Source organism: Carica papaya, chromosome 1, assembly GCF_054855325.1.
Source record: "Carica papaya isolate Zhongbai chromosome 1, ASM5485532v1, whole genome shotgun sequence".
Lineage (NCBI taxonomy): Eukaryota > Viridiplantae > Streptophyta > Magnoliopsida > Brassicales > Caricaceae > Carica > Carica papaya.
Genome location: NC_142309.1, coordinates 911,925 through 933,437, shown reverse-complemented (window position 1 = coordinate 933,437; position 21,513 = coordinate 911,925). Strand labels below are relative to the sequence as shown.

Below are 21,513 nucleotides of genomic sequence, written 5' to 3'. Positions count from 1 at the left end.
TTTGTTAAGCTTTTAATATGTGCACTACGTATTTAAAAGACATAACTTATACTGTTAAATATCTTAGTATATAATTAAATGTTTCAGGATATCTGATTCGCATCTTAAATAATTTATTTATCATATTATCTTGTCAGAATTATACCATGATATGTCTAAGAATTAGAAGACTCTTATGTACTACATTTGTCTTTTCAGAAAAGATGAACATCCATTCAATCAAATATGAATATAAAGATCACTTGAAATCAAAAGAACCACAAAAAAGTAAGCTTAAGCTCCCTAATAAAGTAATATTCAATTGGATTGTGCAGAGTCCATTTACAGTCTTAACAATTCAATTATCAGAAACAAAAAAAAAAACTAGTACATAAATATAGTTCTATACATACATACAGAACATCAAAATATTATATTAATGAGGGTCCACTTCCTTTTCTTTGGTTGATCAACCTGATATTTAACAATTTCAGCTTTATTAGTGCCCGAGAAAGAGGTTAGTGTATAAAGTAGACAAATAAGGGGATGAAGGTTCTCTTGTGTTAAACTTCTTTCTAGATTTATACATTTATAAGGCACACCATTAATAAAAAACTCATAGGAAGTAGCAGCGATGCATTGCGTGATTAGGTTAATTTCCTGCATAGAGAAGCAACATTTTCCAAAATCTACTTTAAGAATGACCGTTCAACTCGATCAAATGCTTTTTTCTTATATCATACTTGCCTGTAATCTAGCCTCGTTTCCTTGGTTTCTTTCTCATTGAAGGGAACCAGCTCATGAGCATTGATCCCATTGTCCTGGATACAACAACCCTTAACAAAAGCAACTTGTATAGGTGGGATAATTTTTTGCGCCAAGGTCCTTAGTCTAATAGCCAAACTTTTAGACAAAGTCTTATAGATAATATTGCATAAAGAAATAGGCCTAAAATGTTGGGTTTTATTTGTACCCTCACACAAGGCACGAACACAATATTGGTTTAGTCAAATTGCAACCAAACTTGAAAAATTGGTGAACTATTCCCACAACATCCTTACTTCCATAATATCCTCATTTGCGATGTTCCATTAGACCTTGTAAGTTTTCGTTAATGGACTATTCCCGCAACATCCTTACTTTCATAACATCCTTATATATGATGTTTCAGTAGACATCGTAAGTTTACGTTAAATAGCAAATGTTGTATTTTTAAAATATTTTTTGTCGAAACAAAAAAAAAAGAAAGTTGTTTCATAATTTTTGAAACCCAATTGCTACATAATTAATTGATCGTTTGAGATTTACGTTACTAATTTCTGATAAATTTTATTATAAAAAGAAGACCATGTTCTTTAATTTCCGCGAAGACATACACATATATTATAATATTATTCCAGCCACGCACTTGGTCAAATTTGGTATACGAGAAGCGAGAAGGATCAAAGTCTAGTTTTCAATTGAATTTTTTTCGCTCCAGCAGGATAAACAATTCAGTATTCTTGCAGAATTTTTGGTCGCATGTCAAACGATGCTCGGCCAGCTTGTGACAGAAATTTTCAAATAAATTATCCATATTAATCATATTTCCAAAGTGGTCGTTGATGATTCCTTCCATAACAGCTCTTATTTGAGAGAAAACAGTTTCGACAGTCTGTAATTCGAAGCTCCATGGATTGTTCAAAATCTCCATTTTCTCGTTCTTAAAATATTCATTTTCGTCTATCAACTCCTTCAACTCGCTAACATGAGGGAAATACGAAGACAGGTTGAACGAATCCACTTTGTCTTCTTCGATTAGTCCCTGTTCATAATAAAACGAATTCTTTCAGTTTCACTCGAAGGAGATTTTTTTGAATCTTCATTTTTTTTCTAGTAAGCTGTTTATTCTCATGTAATCAAACTATATATACACGAATATATATAATCTTCAAATAAATTCTTAAAATATTGATTATTTTTTCTTACCAGCTTAGCCATGTCGTAGAGGCAAGAAGCAAGGAGATCATGATGCATGCCCATCACAGTTTGAGACATAAGCACACCATCTGGTAAAGCTGCCGCTAAAATTATTAAGAATCCTCCGGGAACAATTTCATCAGCTCTAGCATCTAAAAATGTTCTCATATCATTCTTGAATTGAGATGCGTATGCATCGGCTACTTCTTTCACATAACCGGTGCATTGAATGCTACCTTTGTTCCATGCTGGAGATTTCGTATCGACAACTTCTTTTGGCAACTCAGACAGCCAGTGCAATGCAAAAGAGAGATGAGCTAAATGGATGCTCGATTTCGGAAACAAGTGGTCGTAAAAAGAACCTGGCACTCCGGCTGCAAAGTATTGGCGAGAAGGAGGGAGAGACTTGAATAGAGTGTTGAAGTCGTTTTCAACAGTATCGTTGAAGAAGACTTGAAGCTCAAGGTTTAGGTTATGGGTTTGGTTTTCAGCTTTGTATTTTTGTTCTATAGCATCTATGATATTTTGTACTGCGATAAATGTATTAGGTCCGATAGAACATCCCAAATCAGCTATTCGAAATATATTACCGAGACAAAAGCTTTTCAAGTCGAGTTTCTCTAAGATGGCTCCATCAATCATCTCTTTAGCAGCATCAACTACTCCTCTCTGTAAAATATGGTTATATTTTGTTAAAAATATTCAGGTTCATCGGATAGTTCATATATATTCAAGTACAGAACTTGTTGCTTATAAATATTTTCTTAAAAATACATTAACATTCAGACATGAACACTACTACTATATATAAATAATAATTATATATAATAGATATGAATCAATCATCTATACTCTACCCATCAATTATGTATAGTCTACCCACCTGTAGAAATATGGAGAAAAACAAATTGACGAGATGAATTATAACCTGATAAGCAGAGTTTTTGGTGTAGCTATTGGGGCCGTCTCCTCCGTTCATGGCAAATGATTGTATCAATGGCTTCCCATTTTCTCCCATATCTCTCTCTCTCTCTCTATATATATATATATATCTCTCTCTCTCTCTCTCTCTCTGAGATTGATATATAACTCCCCAAGCGTATGGAATTTATATATAACTCACCAAATGTACGATATAACTCAATTATTCACTTAACGAATATAAAAAAGAGTACTGTATTTGATTAATGTATTCAACGTATCCAACTAATGTCTTCAAGTATACAACATGACATACGGATAGATACATATGCTTTACATGTTGCCTGTAATTAACTTATATATGTTGTTTTCCCTTGGAGAAAAAAAAACCTCTGTACGTTTCGATTTATTCAAGAAAATTATATATATATCGAAAGTCATTAGTCAATATTTGACCGCTCGTGTTCTATATATATATATATGTGAGTTTTTTTTATCGTACATATCTATATATGATTAGTTATTCAAGTATGTAAACTATGTATAATATTTTATGAATGTTTGAGCAATTTGCTTACGTTAATCCAAAACTATATACGATTTAAGCTACATATTAATGTTAACAGTCAACTAAATATGAAAAACTACAATAATTAGCTAGTATATTTACATATATGTATATATATATATATATAAGATAGTGTAATTACTGTTAAAATTAAAAAATTAGAATACAACTGTATATGTTGGAAATATATATATATATATCCGACAAGTTCATAAAAATCACATCTTATTCACACTGTCTAGGTTTCGGTCCGGACCCATCTCGCTAGTCTCACCAACCCACATTCCATCTTTTTCCTTTCAATTGGAGGCGCAGAAAAGTTTCCAAGAAAACTTAAACAACAGCAAATATATATAAGTTATATGTATAAACAGTTAGAATATATATGCAATTTACATATAAGCATACATATATATATATAATATACATATAGCTTATATATATATACATACATTAAGGAAAAGTTTGTATTGGACTTTCTAAATTTTAATCATATAATTTTTTTTTATTGTTAGTAGATAATAATATACATATATATATATATATAAAGGAGGGTCAATTGAGATTATTATTTTATTCTCAAATTCAAACCTACCAATTTGATGTAACACAAACCTAAAACTCGTATGAAACCAACTTACATCTACTTAATTTTAATTAAAATCCAAAACGAATATATGCAGAATAATATAATGGCCAACCATGTCGTTTCCTAAATATAATATTATCCGGTCCCGAAATTTAAGTAGAGAATTAATTTTAAAATTAAAAAATATATACATAAAAATATAAATTTTAAATTTATAAATTTTTATTTAATATAAAATTAAAAAAAAATAAATGGATGATTTTAAACAACTCATTTCAAAATCAGAGTAAAAGAAATGACTGATAAGCCGGAAACTGTGGGTAAAGTCCAGCAGCGGTGCCGCAAAAAAAATTAAAAATCACCTCTAATGAACCCATTCCTATTTCCCATTCCGTACGTTTTTTCACTATTTTGTTTTATAACTGAAGAAAAACATCCAGCCGCGAAGGTGGTCCGGTGGAGCCGCCGTACTAAAAAATTCTGTCATCGGTAAGTTTTTATTTTTCGACTTTTTTCATACAACCGAGACCATTTAACCTATTTTTTCGCAGGGATAGATATAAAACCGGCCAAAATCGGTCAAAACTGGAAGAAAACGGCTAGTCGGAGGTAAACCACCATCACGGGCGACGATGATTCTGCCATGTCAAAATTCCAAAATTAGCTAGAAAAAAATTTTTAACACCGATTTTAGATTATTTTAGATATTTTTAAGTACATAAAGCGTGTTTTTACCTCCACAGAAAAATTCAGAAAACTCAGGGACCGCTAATAGGCGTAGTAGAAAGTTTAGTGTTTCAGACACTGATTCGGGTAAGAATCACTCACCTTATTCCATATTATACAATTGAAGTCTAATTATCAATAATACGGTATTTTGCGTAATTTAGAAAGTTTCGAGAATTAATTATAGGTTACTAATAGAGTCAGAACTGGTTATTTATTATTGTTATCCTATTTAACCGATTGTTTGATTTATATCGGTAAAATGATTCAGTTGTGTTTTCTTGATGTATATATTGTTTATCTTTTGTTGATTTACGGTTAAATTGCGAAACTGAAAATTAAAGGTAAACAGAAAATTGATTAGTTAAGTAAATGAATGAATGATAATCTTACTGAATATCCTGGGAGATGGTGGACAGATCGGGTACATAGAGAATCCTACCGTAAACATCGCCTCATACCAGACGGGATATCGAGAATTGGTATTTTTTGCACTCATATCGAACGGGGTATGAGGACGGTCTGTTTCACCCTCATACCGGACGGGGTATTGAGAGTTCGTATTTTTTGCATTCATAGTGGACAGGGTATGAGACGGCCAGTTAGTTAACAAGGTTGGATATTGGTTTACGCGGAGTAGGACATCCCTACGGACCCCTATAGATACCAGTAGGCAAATAAAAAAGAAAAGTTGTTATTCTTACTTATTTTAATATAAGATTATGATGTTGTTGAGCTATTGTCTGTATAGATCGGTTTTGTAAATCTCACAACGATAAATATGCAATAAATAATTTTATTAATTATAAATAAATTTATTTAAATTAATAGTTTCATTGGTTGTGTCTATAATTTTTACTAACCTTTATTTTCTGTATCGGTGAGTAGTGTGATATTCTTGTTATATTAGTATAATTTACATTTTCATTAACTATTTCAAATCAAGAGGATTAAGACTCAGATCTGGATCAACAAGACATGTATATATCTCTTTCTCTCTCTCTTTGAGATTAATATATAACTCCCCAAGCGTATGGAATTTATATATAACTCCCCAAGTGTACGATATAACTCAATTATTCACTTAACGAATATAAAAAAGAGTACTATATTTAATTAACGTATTCAATGCATCCGACTAATGTCTTCAAGTATACAACATGACATATGGATAGATACATATCCTTTACATGTTGCCTGTAATTAACTTATATATGTTGTTTTCCCTTGAATAAAAAAAAACTGTATATGTTTGGATTTATTCAAAAAAGTTATATATATATCGAAAATCATTAGTCAGCATTTGACCGCTCACAGTCTATATATATATATATATGTGATTTTATTTTATCTTATATATCTTTATATGATTAGTTATTCAAGTATGTAAACTATGTATAATATTTTATGAATGTTTAGCAATTTGCTTACGTTAATCCAAAACTAATACGATTAAGCTATATATTAATGTTAAGAGTCAACTAAATACGGAACACTAAAATAATTATCTAGTATATTTACATATATATATATATATATATTTATAAGATAGTGTAATTACTATCAAAATTAAAAAATTAGAATACAACTGTATATGTTAACTTATATATATATTTATATAAGTTATATGTATAACCAGTTTGAAGATATATACAATTTACATATAAGCATACATATATATATATAATATACATATATATACAAAAGAGGGTCAATTGAGATTTTCAAATTCAATAAACCTACCAGTTTGATGTAACACAAACCTAAAACTCGTCTGAAACCAACTTACACCCACTTAATTTCAATTAAAAATCCAAGACGAATATTTGCAGAATAATTTACTGGCCAACCATGTCGTTTCCTAAATATAATATTACCATAAGTGAATTAAATATATCGATCTTGGTCAACCTATTTGAAAGGTCAACATATGAACCAATTAATGTTCGTCTAGTCGAAATTTCTTGGTGATTATGGACAAATATTTTACCGTTATTAGTTATAATATATATATATATATATATACATATATCTATAGTATTTTGTATAAATACATTTTTTACCCAAGTATTGTTATGAAATTAATTTCGTTTTATGTTATAAATAATGTTTTTTAATTAATAATTAATTTCTATTTATTGTTAAAAATTAATAATTTCGTAATTAAATTATATGGTTATTGTACTATATATATGTATATTGGTGTGACTTAATTTTAAGAATATTTTATTTATATTTTGAGCGATATTTAATGTATATATTTTGAGAGAGATTTTATATTTATTTCAAAGAATATTTTATGTATGTTCTGAAAATTTTTGTGGGATGAAAATTCTCTCGTAATTTTTCTTTATATGAATTTATAACTTTATTAATAATATAATATCTCATTTGATCATAATATAAAAGTTTTTTCTGAGCCTTACCCGTATGTATAAACACAGTTGATAAATAACGTTAAATATCAAATTTTTTTCATCTACTTTTTATTTTATTGTGATCGTGCGCAAATTTAGAAATTAATTTTTCCATCAGTTTCTATTTTTGATACAGTGAATTGAATTGTAATATGTATATATGATATTTATATAATAAGTAAGATTAAAAAAGTTATTTTTGGTGACAAACACATACTAATATCATATGAATGAAAATAGATAGATATTGATATATATATATATATATATATGTATTTAATATAGTTTCAACTATACCATAAATCCAAGAAAGGGAAACAAACAAGAACAAAAGAAAATTTAGTACTTGGCCGGAATAGTTGAAAAGACAGCAGAGGAATCAGATGATGTCTTATTTATGTTTTGTAGCCTATAATTCTTCAAAGTCTTATCCTACGTTACTTAATTTCCTGTTGGTTTCCTGTCCTTTATATAACATAAACTATATATATATATATATATGTCAAAATCATCTAACTAAAATTAATAATATTTTAGTTTAATTAAAAAAAATTTACCATTTAAATTCGAATAATCTCAAATTTATTTTAAGATTACCCACTTTATCGATGTATCTTTTTTTATATAACGATTATCTATTATTTTGAGCGTTTCTTCAGTTGATTTCAACTGTTACGAGTGGATAAAAAAATAAAATATCATATTAATGAGTCATCCACTTAATTACTGAAATTAATATAATAAATTTGATCTAATCAATTTTAGAAAAATAATAAATAATTTCTATGTATCATGATAATTTTTTAATTTATTTACATTTTAAACTTTTATAATCTCTCGAAATTACCATAACTTAAATCAAATTGACACTAAAATACTAGAATGAATACTTACATTATACTACTTCTACATGGTAAAACTTTGAAATATATATAATTAAAAATCATGGGGCATAATTAATGGAGAACAAATTAATTAACTTTAATTTCAAAAAAAAAATAATTTTATTCAATAAAAGAAAATATAAGAAGTTTCTACCTTCTTTTTCTAATTTCTTTTTAAAAATTAATTTTTTTTTAAGTGTTTTGGTAAATTTAAAAATTGTAACAAAATTTCAATCCCATACATATATGATATGCTGGGTAATAAAATGTATTTTTTTTTTGTATTTTTATTATAAAATTATATTATAATAATTATTTATATATTATCAAATTAATAAAATATATAAACATTTATTAATTAGAGTAGTTTATTTAATACTGATGCCTCTGCACTGGCATTGAAGCTGCCAAATGATAAGCACTCTCACACTCTTACTAATTCATTTTCCGCTTGAGAAGAAGGAATAACTCTAAGTTCTGGCGGCACTCTGCGCCGAAATAATTTGGAGGATTTTTCGCAAATTTTTCAGCGTAATATGAAAATATCTCCTTGATATCGATCTCATCCCCGAGGTGTTTCTCGATGAATCCTTCCACAATAGCTCTTATTAGAGAAGCGATAGCTTGTAGAGATGGTGACGATACAGACTTCACTGGATGATCGAAAGCGATCATTCTCTCGATGCTAAAACATCCGTTTTCCTCTATCAACTCCTTCAATTCGGTAACGTGTGGAATATACATTGGCAAATTGAAGGAGTCGACCTTCTCCTCGCTGAGTAAACCCTGTCAAAACGAAAAATTCTTAGTAAGTTTCTCTCTACTACCAATACTTTTTTAAATATAAGACTTGTCCAGTTAAATGGTTGATGAACTCTATAAATTGCTCTCATGTCGGGTAATACTAGCAACGAGTTTTTTGGAAAACCAACCAGTTCGGATCCAATAAATATCTAGAAACTGATTGTAAATTACCAAGCGGCTAGATTACCAATTTGGCCATGTCAATGAGGGAGAACGGAAGGACTTCATAAGCCATTAGAATGGCAGGGGGAATTTTTTTGAAATGTCAAAAAAGTAAATATTTCGGCTGTTTAAACTGCCGGTAAAAGTTTTTACAATTACCAAGTCGATGAATAATACTAGAGCTGATAATTTTCTTACCATTTTAACCATGTCATGGAGGCAGGATCCGAGGAAATCATAAGGCATACCCATGGCAGTGTGAGACATAGGAACATCATCTGGCAGACTTGATTCCAAGATTATAATCAACCCACCTGGCACAAGTTCTTGTGCTCTAGCATTCAATATTCTATTCATGTCTTTCTTGTACTGACAAGCATATACCTCCGCTACCTCTTTCACCAACCCGGAGCAAAATATACTGCCTTTATTCCATGCTGGAGATTTGGAATCAACAAGTTCTTTTGGGAGCTGGGACAGCCAATGCAATGCATATGAACTGTGAACCAAATGGAGGCTGGAGTTTGGAAATAAAACACCATGAAAACTACCCGGTACTCCAGCTGCAAAGTATGATCGAGACGGAGGTAAAGCCTTGAAGAGAGTGTTGAAGTCGTTATTGACTTGATCGTTGAAGAATACTTGAAATTCAAGGTCTAGAGGGTTATGATTTTCATCTTGGTATTTTTTTTGTACAGTGTCTATGATGTTTTGTATTGCGATGAATGTGTTGGGTCCAATAGAACAGCCTAAATCGGCTATGTGAAATTTGTTATTGAAACAAGGGCTTTTGATCAAGTCAAGGTTAGCTGAGATTCCCTCATTGATCATCTCCTTGGCAGCTTCAATAACACCTCTCTGCATATAAAAAAAAAAAACGTTTGGAAAAATTTTAGAAGATAAACTATCTCTATATAATATTTTGTTAGAAATGAAACGAAAAATGATCTGTCTGGTAAGACAAACAAGCAAAAGGCTGCTCATAAATTTTATGAATTAATACAAGAAAAATGTTATATATATAATTACATGTATATATATGTGACATAGATATTTTACCTGATACCAAGAGTTATGAGTGTAGCTGTTGGGGCCATCTCCTCCAGTCATGGGGTATGCTTGCTTAGCCTCCTTCTCTGCCATGATTATCTACCTCTCTCTCTCTCTTTCTGCAATCACTGATGATGAAGATAGTTAAGTATTCCAACATTGTAATTATATATATATATATATGGATGTATGTATGTATTCTTTTTGAAACTCTTCTCTCTATCATAGTAATCATCACCAAAGCAATCACACCTGAATTTACAAATATTATTTATACTCTGCAATATCCATTTCGAGCGGACTACACAATGCAACGCGTAAAAACCCGGATACCTTCGTAGTTGTGTAAAGAAATTGAAGGTCACCACAGAGGCAGTCTAGTACGTAGATTAATTGTGTGCTTTATCTCTTAGAATTAAAGTTTTTGTAAGGATCAAAGTCAATATAATATATATATATATACACACATATATTCCCATTGCAGAGAACGTCAAGCTTTTTGCTCTTGGCTTCTATAAAGAAGAGATCTTAGCAATGTCGTTTTATAGTTTGGTTCTTTTTTCTCTACAAGAAATGAAAAAGGAATAATACCCAAAAAAAAAAAAAATAGACATTAAATTCAACATTAAGATTAATTTTTATTATTTTAGGAATAATTTTCACAAACTTCTAATTTAATTAAGTACGAAGTTGTAAATAACTTCTATAAAAAGTTTAAATTTATTCCGAATACGACGGAAGCCAAATAACTTGTCACATGTAAGTTTAGCGCTTCAGAGTTACAAATAACACTTCTGGTACTTTGTAGTCCTTGTTGGTAAGGACACATGAGTCTGTGATCTTCTTCTCAAATTGGTAGAACACTTTATCGACAATCTCGCTTCCAAAGTGTTTCTTGACTAGTCCCTCAAGGCCAGCTCGAAGATTCAAAACCGTTGATTCAGCATCTGAATTACTCGGGATAAGCCATGATTCTATTCTCTCAAGCTTGAATTGTCCGTTTCTTTCGATCACCCCCTTTAGATATTCCAAAGTTGGAATATACATTGGCAGGTTGAAGGAGTCAACTTTATCTTCACTAACCAACCCCTTCACAAATGATTACTTACATTAGTCGAGTCTAAAGTAATTCAACTTTATGATTCATGGAATATGTAGTCCGGTTATAAACCATAAGCATATACATGAGATGTGTATAAGTATATATATTTGAATACTCACCGTGCTGACCAAATCCATGAGAGCAGACCCAAGAAGGTCAAAGAGTTCCGTGAGGACACACTTACCATTAGGAGGGACACTAACCATTATCAAAACCATAAGTCCTCCAGAAACAAGTTCTACTGCCCTTGCATTCAAAAATGAGTTTATGTCCTTGGAAAATTGCATTCCATAAGCCTCTTCAACCTCCCTCGGGGAGCTTGTAAAATAAACCTTCCCTTCATTACATGCTGGAGAATCTTTTTTTACCACCTCCTCTGGAACTTTTGACAGCCACTGAATGGAACTTGAGGAATGAAAAAAATGGACACTATCGACCGGAAATAGACGACCATGAAAACTACCTGGAACACTGGCTGTATAGTATGGCCTATCATCAAGGGAAGGAAGGGACTTGAAAAGGGTGTTGAAATCATTGGTGACATGATCATTGAAGAACACTTGAAATTCAAGAGGGTCTGAACCGGGTAGTCCTTGTGATTGGGACTTAAGCTTTATTGATTCTATGATGTGTCGCACAGCAAAGAATGTATTTGGTCCAACTGAACATCCCAAGTCTGCAATGCTAAGTACTCTTCTAGAAGAAGAAAGAAGTTGTTTGACATCGAGATTTTCATCAATTACCTCCTGGATCAGGGCCTTGGCACTATCCAGTCCCCATTTCTGAAAAGTGAAACAACGAGCACATCACCAACATAATCTTTATGTTATATATTTTCATAATCTGATAGATTCAGCCATAGCTGTATATGCATACCTGGGGAGAGGAATTGCGATAGTAGCTATATTTTCCATCACCACCATTCATGGGAAATTCATTCTGATCAGACTCCATGTTCTTCAATATGTTACGTATGTTGATTGGCAAATTTAATCTGCAGAAAAAAGTTTGCGGTGTCACTAGAATCACAAGAGTCAACCGTCTTTTTTTAATAATACTCATTCTTTCCTCGTGACATCAGTGAAAACTTACACCAGAAGATTGAAAAATAGAATTATCACTATACTTGGTCAAGTCAAATTAATTAAAGTGTTCCAAAAAAACACATGTTATAAACGTGCTATAGATTAGCATTTAGTTCAAAGTCACTTTTGTTTGAGTCCCCTGTTGGCTTATGTAAGTATCCAATCACGGCCAGGTCATTTTCATGGGGAAGAGATGCTTTTCTTTGTTGAAATTTCAGATTCCATTCTTTTTTCCTTGTCTTCTATAAGTTAATATCTTATTAACAATCTCAGCAACAAAATAAAACACAGAAGATAACATAGCTAGACTTCTAAGTGTACACAACTACATCCAGAGAAATTATTCACTGTGTTCTCAAAAACATACTAAATATTGTAGTTAAATCAGGTGGGAGACAAATAAACGATTATGTCTATCGAAAGATAGTAAAACAAAATAAGAACATTTATAAATGCAATTATTATTAAGAACTTTTGCAGATGCACTGAAATAGCATTAATTCTATGAACATAGCTATTAATTCTACAATGTTCATGAACGTGGTGAACTTTTAATTTCTTAATTTTCTATATTTTAAATTATTACTTTTCCTATAATTATACCATAAAAGTACAGAAAATTCTTTAGCCATCATTATTTATTAAGAACTAATTCAACTATGTCTGCTAAAAATATGAGATATATATTCATACTCAAATCTATAAGAATAAAAAGATGCTATACAACAAGAATATATATGTAGTATATATGAATTTGAACTCTGTTCTCTTATTTTCCAATAGACACACTAGAAACGTGAAGATTTTAGGCTGAGGCACATTTATTGCAATAACTGAGACTAGTTTCTATCATATCTTATCTTTACACGTACTATGAGCCTCTTCCATTCATTTTCCTATGACTGTTGGGAACCCAAGTGGGAAGATAAGGTGTAAGGTTTATCAAGAAAGGAAGAATTAATTTACAAGTTTTGAGTACCTGTCTTACTCAAAAGACCATTAGATTTTCTCTTAATGAATCCATACTATTTAGAAAATCATAACTAGATCTACCATTAGAGGCTAACAGATTAATATTAGTCAGTTGTTATGGGTGAATCCTAGTCCATGTTCGATAAATTTTTGAAGAAATATCATGAAAACCAAGAATAAGACAGATTGAAGTTTGCATTTTTTGCAGACCAATTGGAGGAGATCTCAGACTGTTTTCTTCAACGAGAGGCCAGTGAAGCAGGCAGTCAATCCAATCATCCTCAGTAGTCCGACACTGAACTCCCACACTCGCAAATCGGTCAAAACCCAACGTACGATCTACCCAACACCACAACATGCGCTCTGCATGAAGCATAAGACTGACCTCAAAACACTCCAAGAAATGCTGTGCTCCTTGCACATCCACAGCCTGTTGTGGAGTGTGAGCGTCCTTTTTTTACCGCGTTATATAATTCAGCTGTTTAACAATTATCATGAGTCGGGCCAGAAAATATTGAAATAGAAGAAAACTGTTTGAGGCATCTTCAAGGCATTTCTTTTATGATGGGTCAGCTATCCATGCACGCTGCAGCCACCAACACATTTCAGTTTTGGACATACACTAGAGCTGCATGCCACTGCAATGAAGAGGCCGTCCCTTCAGGAGATTAGGTGCAAAGATTGTGCTTTAATTCTGATAAAAAATTTGAACAGGGTCACTGTTATAAGAATTGTGCTGGTGAAAAGTGGAAGACTGCACTTCCAATGAAAAAAATTCTGAAATTCCAGCATTGCCAGGACTAGTAACTGTTGCAGCGGTATAAATTTGCACTTGAGGACAAACGCCATTTCACGGAGGAAAGTGATACTAGGAACCCCAGTGGGAAGATAACACCTTTTCATAAGGTGTATCAAGGAAGGAAAATTAATTTACAAGTTTTGAGTATTTGTCTTACTCAAGATATTGTTGGGTTGTTTCTTAAAGAGCTCACACATTTAGATCAAAATACGTCAAGGAAGAACACAAAAAACAACCTTCGATACCTACTGATTTTGGGTTAATCGCTTATAACGAAATCCATAAACCAACACTGTAACAATGACAGAGTAAAAAAATCCTCACTGATTTAGATGCTCTAGTTAGGTCGAGCTCCTGAATCTGCATTAAGGATTTTTTTAGCTTCTAAGGGGGATAGAATAAGGGAAGTGTCACAATGATGTGCAATGCCAAATGCCTGAAAGCTATTTTCTGGTATATTACACCAAATCCCCACCTTAAATATGTAGTTCACAGTCATCCTCATTAACAATTCCTATCATCAATCATAAAAAAACAATGCTTCATTTGTTAGTGAGATTATCAATAAGATACCTATTTATGTGACAAGCTCGTTTGAGGACAATAGTAATAGTTCAAATTAAACATTTTACAGCAGTTAAAAATTCCTAAAATCTAGCTACGCCTACTGCCTCCTCCCCGCTTTTATTCAAAACAGAAAATACACAGAAGAGAGGAGTTTACCTGCATGTCTACTTGTTGATCTTGCAAAGATTCTTGAACTAGAATGTTAAAAGAGCTTCAAGTTGTGTTGTCCTACTTCAATGGTGCTGAAATCCTTCAAATTCGATCTAAACTCAAAACTAGCAATTTTCTTTAGTTTCCTACAAAGCTCTCCATCTATATTACAATTACCATCATCTAGCAGCCCTTCTGTGTATGAGTGACACGTTTCACCTTTGAATAGATATCCCTTTCTCTAATCAATAAGCAGACATAAGCATCTTGAAATTAAAGACTTCCATTAAAGTAAAATCACATTTTTGGAAAAGATTTTTGGTTTGGACTAAAAATTTACAAAAAGAATGAACTATGCATATATACAAAATGGATGCACATATGTATGCATATATATATGTGTGTAAAGATATATGTACTGTAAGGAAACAATTAGCAAGAGGAGGAAGCTTGAAACATGAGATCTTGAGGGTGTTGATGACAAGAAGCCAAGCAACCATTATCTCTTCTCCTCCGTAAAGCTTTCCTCCTTTACCCATTTGCTTTTCTCCTTCGTCTTCAGTAAGTACTTATACAATCCATTGAAAGGAATGAAGCTGTAATGCAAAGCAGTCCGCAGCCCGCAGCTCTCAACCCGCAATTCGCAATCAGTCCACAGATCTTGTGTCTATAAAGTGCAGGATAATTTTCTCTTGTAACAAATTCTGTTATTCAATTGAATTTGCTTGCATGCTGCCAACCCATTTTCATACCAGAATACTAGAATACCAAAATATTCTGATATATTCCCTACTTACCAGTTATGGCTGACCACTCACCCCTTTCTCTTCCTATAAATCTTGTTGATATATTCTTCTTCATAAAACACACAAAAAAAAAACAAAAACAAAAAGGCTGTGAATTGTCCAGTTCTTTGAAATTAATACAATTCCCATTTTACATTTCTCTTAAGTCCTTTTCCTTTTTTCTTTTTTTAACTTGGTATCAGAGAAGGAATTATAGCGACAAACACCAATAGTAGCACCACAAATTCAACCGCTGCAAGTCGACAATCTGATGCTCCTGCCACCCGAATCCAAGCTTTAGCTGGAAACCCATTGAGCTCTCTCTGTGCTGTAAAGCTAAATCATGATAACTTCCTATTGTGGAAGAATCTTGTTCTTCCTATTATAAGGGGGAACAAGCTAGAAGGATATATAACCGGCGCGAAACCTTATCCGCCAGAGTTCACGAAGAAGAGTGTTGAAGGGACGTCTCAAATCGAAACTATTGTTAACACAGATTTTGAAGATTGGGTTGCCCAAGACCAAATTTTGTTGGGCTGGCTTTACAACTCAATTGAGACAAATGTAGCCGCGGAACTGATAGGCTACACAACCTCAAAACAACTTTGGGAAGAAATAAGAGACATCTATGCAGTTAAGACACGATCCGATGTCATTTATTACAAAAGGGAATTTGTGAACCCCAAATAACAGAAGAAATCCAAACAATAGAGGTGGACACTCCAGCCCAAAGAAAGGGGGAAGAGGAAATAACAACACCAGACCTTTGTGTCAAGTTTGCGGCAAAATCGGGCACACTGCTGCTTTTTTGCTATTACAGGTACGACGACTCTTACATGGGAAGCATTCCAGAGAATAACAGCAGAACACAGCATTCTGCTTTCACCAGCTCAACTAAAGTAATGTTTGTAGACCCTGCTTGGTACGCAGACAGTGGAGCCAGTGCACACGTTACCAATGATGAACACAATCTCCAGAACAAGCAACTCTACACTGGCAATGAAGGGCTGGTAGTCGGGAATGGTAAGAAATTGCCCATTAAATACATTGGTAACACTTCTCTTTGCACCTTGAACAAAGAAAAACTCTCACTACGTAATGTGCTATGTGTTGCTGAAATAGAAAAGAATCTGTTAAGCATATCACAATTAATTGTTTCAAATAGAGTTGATGTTCTTTTTTATTCTTTTGGCTGTATTGTGAAGGACAAAACCTCAGGGAAAACGCTGCTGCTGGGAACCTAAAGAACGGACTCTACCAGCTTGAGCTTCCTAACCAAGCCACTCTTCAAAGACAGAACCAAATCCAAGCCTTCTCTGCCTCAAAAACCAACAAACAATTTAAGTCTTTTCCTAAAGAAAAAGAATCCTCTCAACTTTGACACAAACGTCTTGGACATCCATCATTAGCTACTTTGTCTTTAATTTTCAAGAAATGTAACAAAAGCTTGAATTTGAATGAAAAGGCATTTTGTGATTCATGTCAACTTGGCAAATCACACTTGTTGCCTTTCAATCTTTCAAAATCACATGCAACCTCTCCACTTGAAATCATTCACACTGAAATTTGGCGGCCTGCTCCCCTTAGCTCACCTTCTGGTTTTCGATATTATGTTGTATTCATTGACGAATTTAGTCGATACACATGGCTATATCCTCTAAGGCAAAAATCAGACCTACTACAAACCTTCAACCAATTCAAGACACTTGTGGAAAACCAACTAACAAAGAAAATCAAAATCATCCAATCAGATATGGGAGGAGAATATATTAGCCTCACCAAAATCTTAGAAACTAGTGGAATACATGCCCGGTTCTCTTGTCCCTTCACCTCTGCCCAGAATAGGAGAGCCGAAAGAAAACATCAGCCCATCACTGAAACCGGTCTCACTCTTCTAGCCGAATCCAAGGTCCATTTAAAATACTAGGTTGAAGCTTTCGAAACAGCAACATATCTCATCAACAGGCTTCCTACACAAATCATTGATAACTTTTCACCACTAGAAAAATTATTTGGAAAAACACCTAATTATCACTCACTTAAAACCTTTGGCTGCTCCTGCTTCCCGTCTTAGGCCTTACCAAAATCATAAATTTGATTTTCACTCAACCAAGTGCGTATTCTTGGGTTACAGTCCACACCATAAAGGGTTCCAACGTTTGAGCTCCATAGGCAGATTGTATGTCTCAAGACATGTTATCTTCAATGAAGAAGAATTTCCCTTCATCATGGCTTCCTTAACATCCAACTATCGTGTCCCTACCTCTCTGGATACATACACCTCAGAGCAACACCTCCAAACTCTCTCCCATCAATTACCCTCTGCAGAACAAAGCTCAAATGGTGGAGAGTCGTCAGGAGAATCCCTGTCAGCAGCTACTCCCCAAGGTGAACCTAAACAATTATTAGCTCAAGAATCTCTAAATTATGAGACTGTCTTTGATCAACAAGAAGAAGCAGAGAATGACTTCTCTCTTGGTCCTCCCTCTTTCCAAGAGCTGAGGGGCGAAGAAGCTGATGTACCATGCACTGAGGTTACAAATCAAAATGTCACTCATCAGATGATTACAAGAGCTAAAGCAGGTGTATTCAAACCAAAGCAGTTCCCACAAGACAATTACTTGTTACAAGCAGAGACAAAAGAAAATAAATTACCTGAAATTCCTGGAACAGTTGACTCCGCACTCAATCATCCTCTGTAGAAGGCAGCAATGAGAGAAGAAATGGATGCACTAGCAAGAAACCATACCTAGACCTTAGTCCCTTATGAACCGGGAATGAACATTGTCCCAAACAAGTAGGTTTATAAGGTCAAAACAAATGCAGATGGCAGTTTTCAAAGGTGTAAAGCAAGACTTGTTGCTAAGGGTTTCCGACAAACTCCGAGAATAGATTTTGACCAGACCTTTAACCCTGTTGTCAAAGCTTCAACTGTTCGAGTTATCCTCACAATTGCTGTCTCTAAGGGCTGGAATTTCAAGCAACTTGACGTAATTAATGCTTTCTTAGACGGAGAGTTAAAGGAGACAGTATACATCTCTCAACCCGAAGGCTTCAAATCCCATGATCAACCAGATTATGTGTGCAAGCTACATAAGGCACTTTATGGGCTGAAGCAAGCTCCTAGAGCCTGGTTTGAAAAACTTAAGCTCATTTTGTTGCATTAGGGGTTCAAGAATTCTCGCTCAGATACCTCCCCATTTTATCTAGTTAACTCTGAGTACCTCATTTTCATTTTCATATATGTTGATGACATTATAATCACAGGAAACCGAGATGATCAAATACAGGAGTTCATTAGTTAACGTCAAAATATATTTGTTCTCAAAGATCTAGGAAGTCTACATCTCTTCCTCGGTATTGAGGCTACACGTAATGAAAATGGCCTATACCTAACTCAAACAAGGTATATCATTGAGCTACTAAAAAGGCATAACATGCTCCTTACAAAGCCCTGTCCTACTCCTGCCACAACTGGAAATTTGTTGTCTGGAATCTTTGGCAAGCCCTTACTGAACCCAATTCTCTACAGACAAATTGTAGGGGCCCTTCAGTATCTTACGCACACCAGACCTGACATTGCTTTCATTGTAAATAAATTGAGTCAATTCATACAAGTATCCACTGATCAACATCTAAAGGCCGTCAAACGTGTACTTCGATATTTAAAGGGAACATCAGAAGTGGGATTACATATCAAACCATGTGAAAAGTTAACAATTACAAGCTTCTCAGATGCTGATTGGGCTTGCACAAGGGAAGACCGTAAAACTACAACTGGGCACTGCGTATTTCTTGGAGATACTTTGGTATCATAGAGTTCGAAAAAGCAAAGTGTTGTGTCCCGCTCCAATACTGAATCAAAGTATCGATCATTGGCCAATTTATCTTGTGATCAGTTGGCTAGAGTCCTTGTTGAAGGAAATTTGTTTTCCCCTGCCACAGACATTAATTGCCTGGTGTGATAATATCAATGCCAACGCAGTTGCCAGCAACCCTGTTTTCCACTCACGGACCAAACACATAGAAGTTGATGTTCACTTCATCCGAGACAATGTAACAAAGAAAGAGCTCGATGTCTGCTATGTTCCTTCATGCGATCAATTAGCCGATTGCCTCACCAAAGCTCTAAGTCAAACACAGTTGTTGTTCTTCTGCCGCAAACTTGGCATTATGCACCGACCACTAGCATTGTCAAGTTTGAGGTCGCAACCTGCAATTCGCAATCAGTCCACAGACTTTGTCTTTACAAAGTGCAGGATAATTTTCTCTTGTAACAAATTCTGGTATTTGATTGAATTTGCTGGCATGCTACTAACCCATTTTCATACCAGAATATTCTGATATATTCCTTACCTACCAATTATGGCTGACCAGCTCACCCCTTTCTCTTTCTATAAATCTTGTTGGTGTATTCTTCTTCATAAAACACACAAAAAAAAACAAAAACAAAAAGGCTGTGAATTGTCCGATTCTTTGGAATTAATACAATTCCCATTTTACATTTCTCTTAAGTCCTTTTCCTTTTTTTTTTAACTCCACCACTTCCCCGTGCTATCCAAGTTTCATGAGCATACTAGTATGGAATAACAAATCTCGAGCTAACCACAAAAACAATATTATCCAAGAAAAATAAGAACTGTCTTTGCAAATGGACTTATAATTGCCAGTTGTATCTTGCACATAAATATATACATGCATGTGTGCGTATTAATGCCATGCATAATCCCCCTATATCTATTTAACAAAGTTCTTGTCAATGTGAAAACGCCAATCAATTTGAAGGACACATAAATCAGTTTGCAACTCACACCTTAAGATGTTCAACCCTTGCCCACTCAAAATTTTCTCATCTCAAACTCTCAAACCATGAAAACCTCTGAACAACTCAAATTTCTTCCCAAAGCTCACTGATTTTCTCTTAACACCAGAGATATTTTACAGGGAAAGAAAACTCTGAAACTCAAATTTTCCCTTAACAACCATGTTTTCACTCAATCACACACTCATTTATTAAACAGACCACTCACACTCGGCAATTTTATGACTCGGACGTCACCAATTTCCTCTCTAGCACAAAAGAGATCTGCCGATATACACCTATCTGCTGCTTCTGGTCCTGCAGCTGAACTACCCCTGTAGTAGCTATTGTCTCTGACAATCTATAACACCCATAATTAAAGGGAGTAGTCTTGAGGAAAGGGTGGATTAAGACTCTAAAGGAAAAAAAGTAAAATAAAATAAAATAAAATTACGAGGAACTATCGTTTATGGTTATAATTTAAAATTTCCTTATTCACAAATAAAAGGGCAACAAAATAACATATATACCCAAAGGCAAGAAGATTCCGTTGCAATCAGCTTCAAGCATCAATGGAGGAAAAAACATCTATATATCATTGCAAAAAAAAAAAATCATAAACAGGTCGCTTCAACAGAGAAATTGCATGCATATATGTTAAAAGAAAAATGGATTTCACAGTATCTGAGAGGAGATGACCGCCGCCGTAGTCGACACTAGATTGAGACGGTCCCGACTAATTGAAACGGATGAGAGAACGATTTCGATAGATTAGAGCGTGCAGGTCGTGTCGGTCACTCGATTGTCGGTGGAAGAGAAGGAAAGCAAGAAACCCTAGGTTTATGCAGCAAAATGTTCGAGTTTACGTATATGTCAGAGAGAGAAGGAGAGAAGAAGAAAATACCTGAAAAACGAGTGAGGCTACGATTCTGAAACGATCTACACGCAAACTCCTGCAATTTTCTGCTTCCAAGTTCTGCAAGAAGACAACGGAGGCGCGCCATGGAGATTCAAAGGGGAAGGGTCCCTGAGTTTACATACAATCTTGTAAGGTGTTGTAACTGTATTTTTCGAAGCTGTTATGCATAATTTTCATGTTGGAAAAATTAATATAAATATTTTATTAAGTAAATACTAATAATGGTTTATTTACTTTAATTTTAATAATGTATTAATATTTTTAAAAATAATAT

At 33.7% G+C, this 21,513-nt stretch overlaps 3 protein-coding genes and 1 long non-coding RNA gene across 7 annotated transcripts; 1 reads left to right on the top strand and 3 right to left on the bottom strand.

Annotated features, from left to right (window-relative positions):
- Positions 1–1,418: 1,418 nt before the first annotated feature.
- On the bottom strand, positions 1,419–3,032 carry LOC110807505 (putative S-adenosylmethionine-dependent methyltransferase At5g37990). The gene is made up of 3 exons (XM_022032649.2): positions 2,867–3,032; positions 1,948–2,607; positions 1,419–1,783 (listed from the first exon to the last, which is right to left on the bottom strand). Exons 1-3 carry the CDS (start codon positions 2,954–2,956, stop codon positions 1,436–1,438), a joined length of 1,098 nt encoding a protein of 365 aa, XP_021888341.1. The 5' UTR covers positions 2,957–3,032; the 3' UTR covers positions 1,419–1,435.
- A 1,309-nt stretch (positions 3,033–4,341) lies between these two features.
- Positions 4,342–5,521, top strand: LOC148269054 (uncharacterized). The gene is made up of 3 exons (XR_015820262.1): positions 4,342–4,505; positions 4,568–4,829; positions 5,162–5,521. It is a non-coding gene; the product is annotated as an uncharacterized LOC148269054 (long non-coding RNA).
- A 2,874-nt stretch (positions 5,522–8,395) lies between these two features.
- Positions 8,396–10,547, bottom strand: LOC110807470 (putative S-adenosylmethionine-dependent methyltransferase At5g37990). The gene is made up of 3 exons (XM_022032608.2): positions 10,069–10,547; positions 9,208–9,867; positions 8,396–8,829 (listed from the first exon to the last, which is right to left on the bottom strand). The coding sequence occupies exons 1-3, from the start codon at positions 10,150–10,152 to the stop codon at positions 8,479–8,481; spliced, it is 1,095 nt and encodes a 364-aa protein (XP_021888300.2). The 5' UTR covers positions 10,153–10,547; the 3' UTR covers positions 8,396–8,478.
- Positions 10,548–10,677: 130 nt separating this feature from the next.
- On the bottom strand, positions 10,678–21,411 carry LOC110807474 (loganic acid O-methyltransferase-like). Of its 4 annotated transcripts, XM_088212287.1 has the most exons (6): positions 21,225–21,411; positions 20,851–20,908; positions 14,741–14,975; positions 12,038–12,155; positions 11,281–11,943; positions 10,678–11,148 (listed from the first exon to the last, which is right to left on the bottom strand). In XM_088212287.1, exons 4-6 carry the CDS (start codon positions 12,113–12,115, stop codon positions 10,825–10,827), a joined length of 1,065 nt encoding a protein of 354 aa, XP_088068413.1. In that variant the 5' UTR covers positions 12,116–12,155; positions 14,741–14,975; positions 20,851–20,908; positions 21,225–21,411; the 3' UTR covers positions 10,678–10,824. The 4 variants fall into 4 exon arrangements, with proteins under 4 accessions (XP_088068413.1, XP_021888306.1, XP_021888304.1 ...); XM_022032614.2 differs by lacking the exon at positions 14,741–14,975; XM_022032612.2 differs by lacking the exon at positions 20,851–20,908.
- Between the last annotated feature and the right edge of the window lie 102 nt (positions 21,412–21,513).

What these genes read in the sequence shown, in the direction of transcription:
- LOC110807505 (XM_022032649.2), bottom strand. Translation starts at nt 2,956, where the DNA reads ATGGGAGAAAATGGGAAGCCATTGATACAATCATTTGCCATGAACGGA. An exon ending in CCAAAAACTCTGCTTATCAG is followed by an intron (nt 2,608 to 2,866) that starts GTTATAATTCAT and finishes CATATTTTACAG; the next exon opens with AGAGGAGTAGTTGATGCTGC. An exon ending in TCTACGACATGGCTAAGCTG is followed by an intron (nt 1,784 to 1,947) that starts GTAAGAAAAAAT and finishes TATTATGAACAG; the next exon opens with GGACTAATCGAAGAAGACAA.
- LOC110807470 (XM_022032608.2), bottom strand. Translation starts at nt 10,152, where the DNA reads ATGGCAGAGAAGGAGGCTAAGCAAGCATACCCCATGACTGGAGGAGAT. An exon ending in CTCATAACTCTTGGTATCAG is followed by an intron (nt 9,868 to 10,068) that starts GTAAAATATCTA and finishes TTTTATATGCAG; the next exon opens with AGAGGTGTTATTGAAGCTGC. An exon ending in TCCATGACATGGTTAAAATG is followed by an intron (nt 8,830 to 9,207) that starts GTAAGAAAATTA and finishes TCGTTTTGACAG; the next exon opens with GGTTTACTCAGCGAGGAGAA.
- LOC110807474 (XM_088212287.1), bottom strand. Translation starts at nt 12,115, where the DNA reads ATGGAGTCTGATCAGAATGAATTTCCCATGAATGGTGGTGATGGAAAA. An exon ending in ATCGCAATTCCTCTCCCCAG is followed by an intron (nt 11,944 to 12,037) that starts GTATGCATATAC and finishes TTCACTTTTCAG; the next exon opens with AAATGGGGACTGGATAGTGC. An exon ending in TCATGGATTTGGTCAGCACG is followed by an intron (nt 11,149 to 11,280) that starts GTGAGTATTCAA and finishes TCATTTGTGAAG; the next exon opens with GGGTTGGTTAGTGAAGATAA.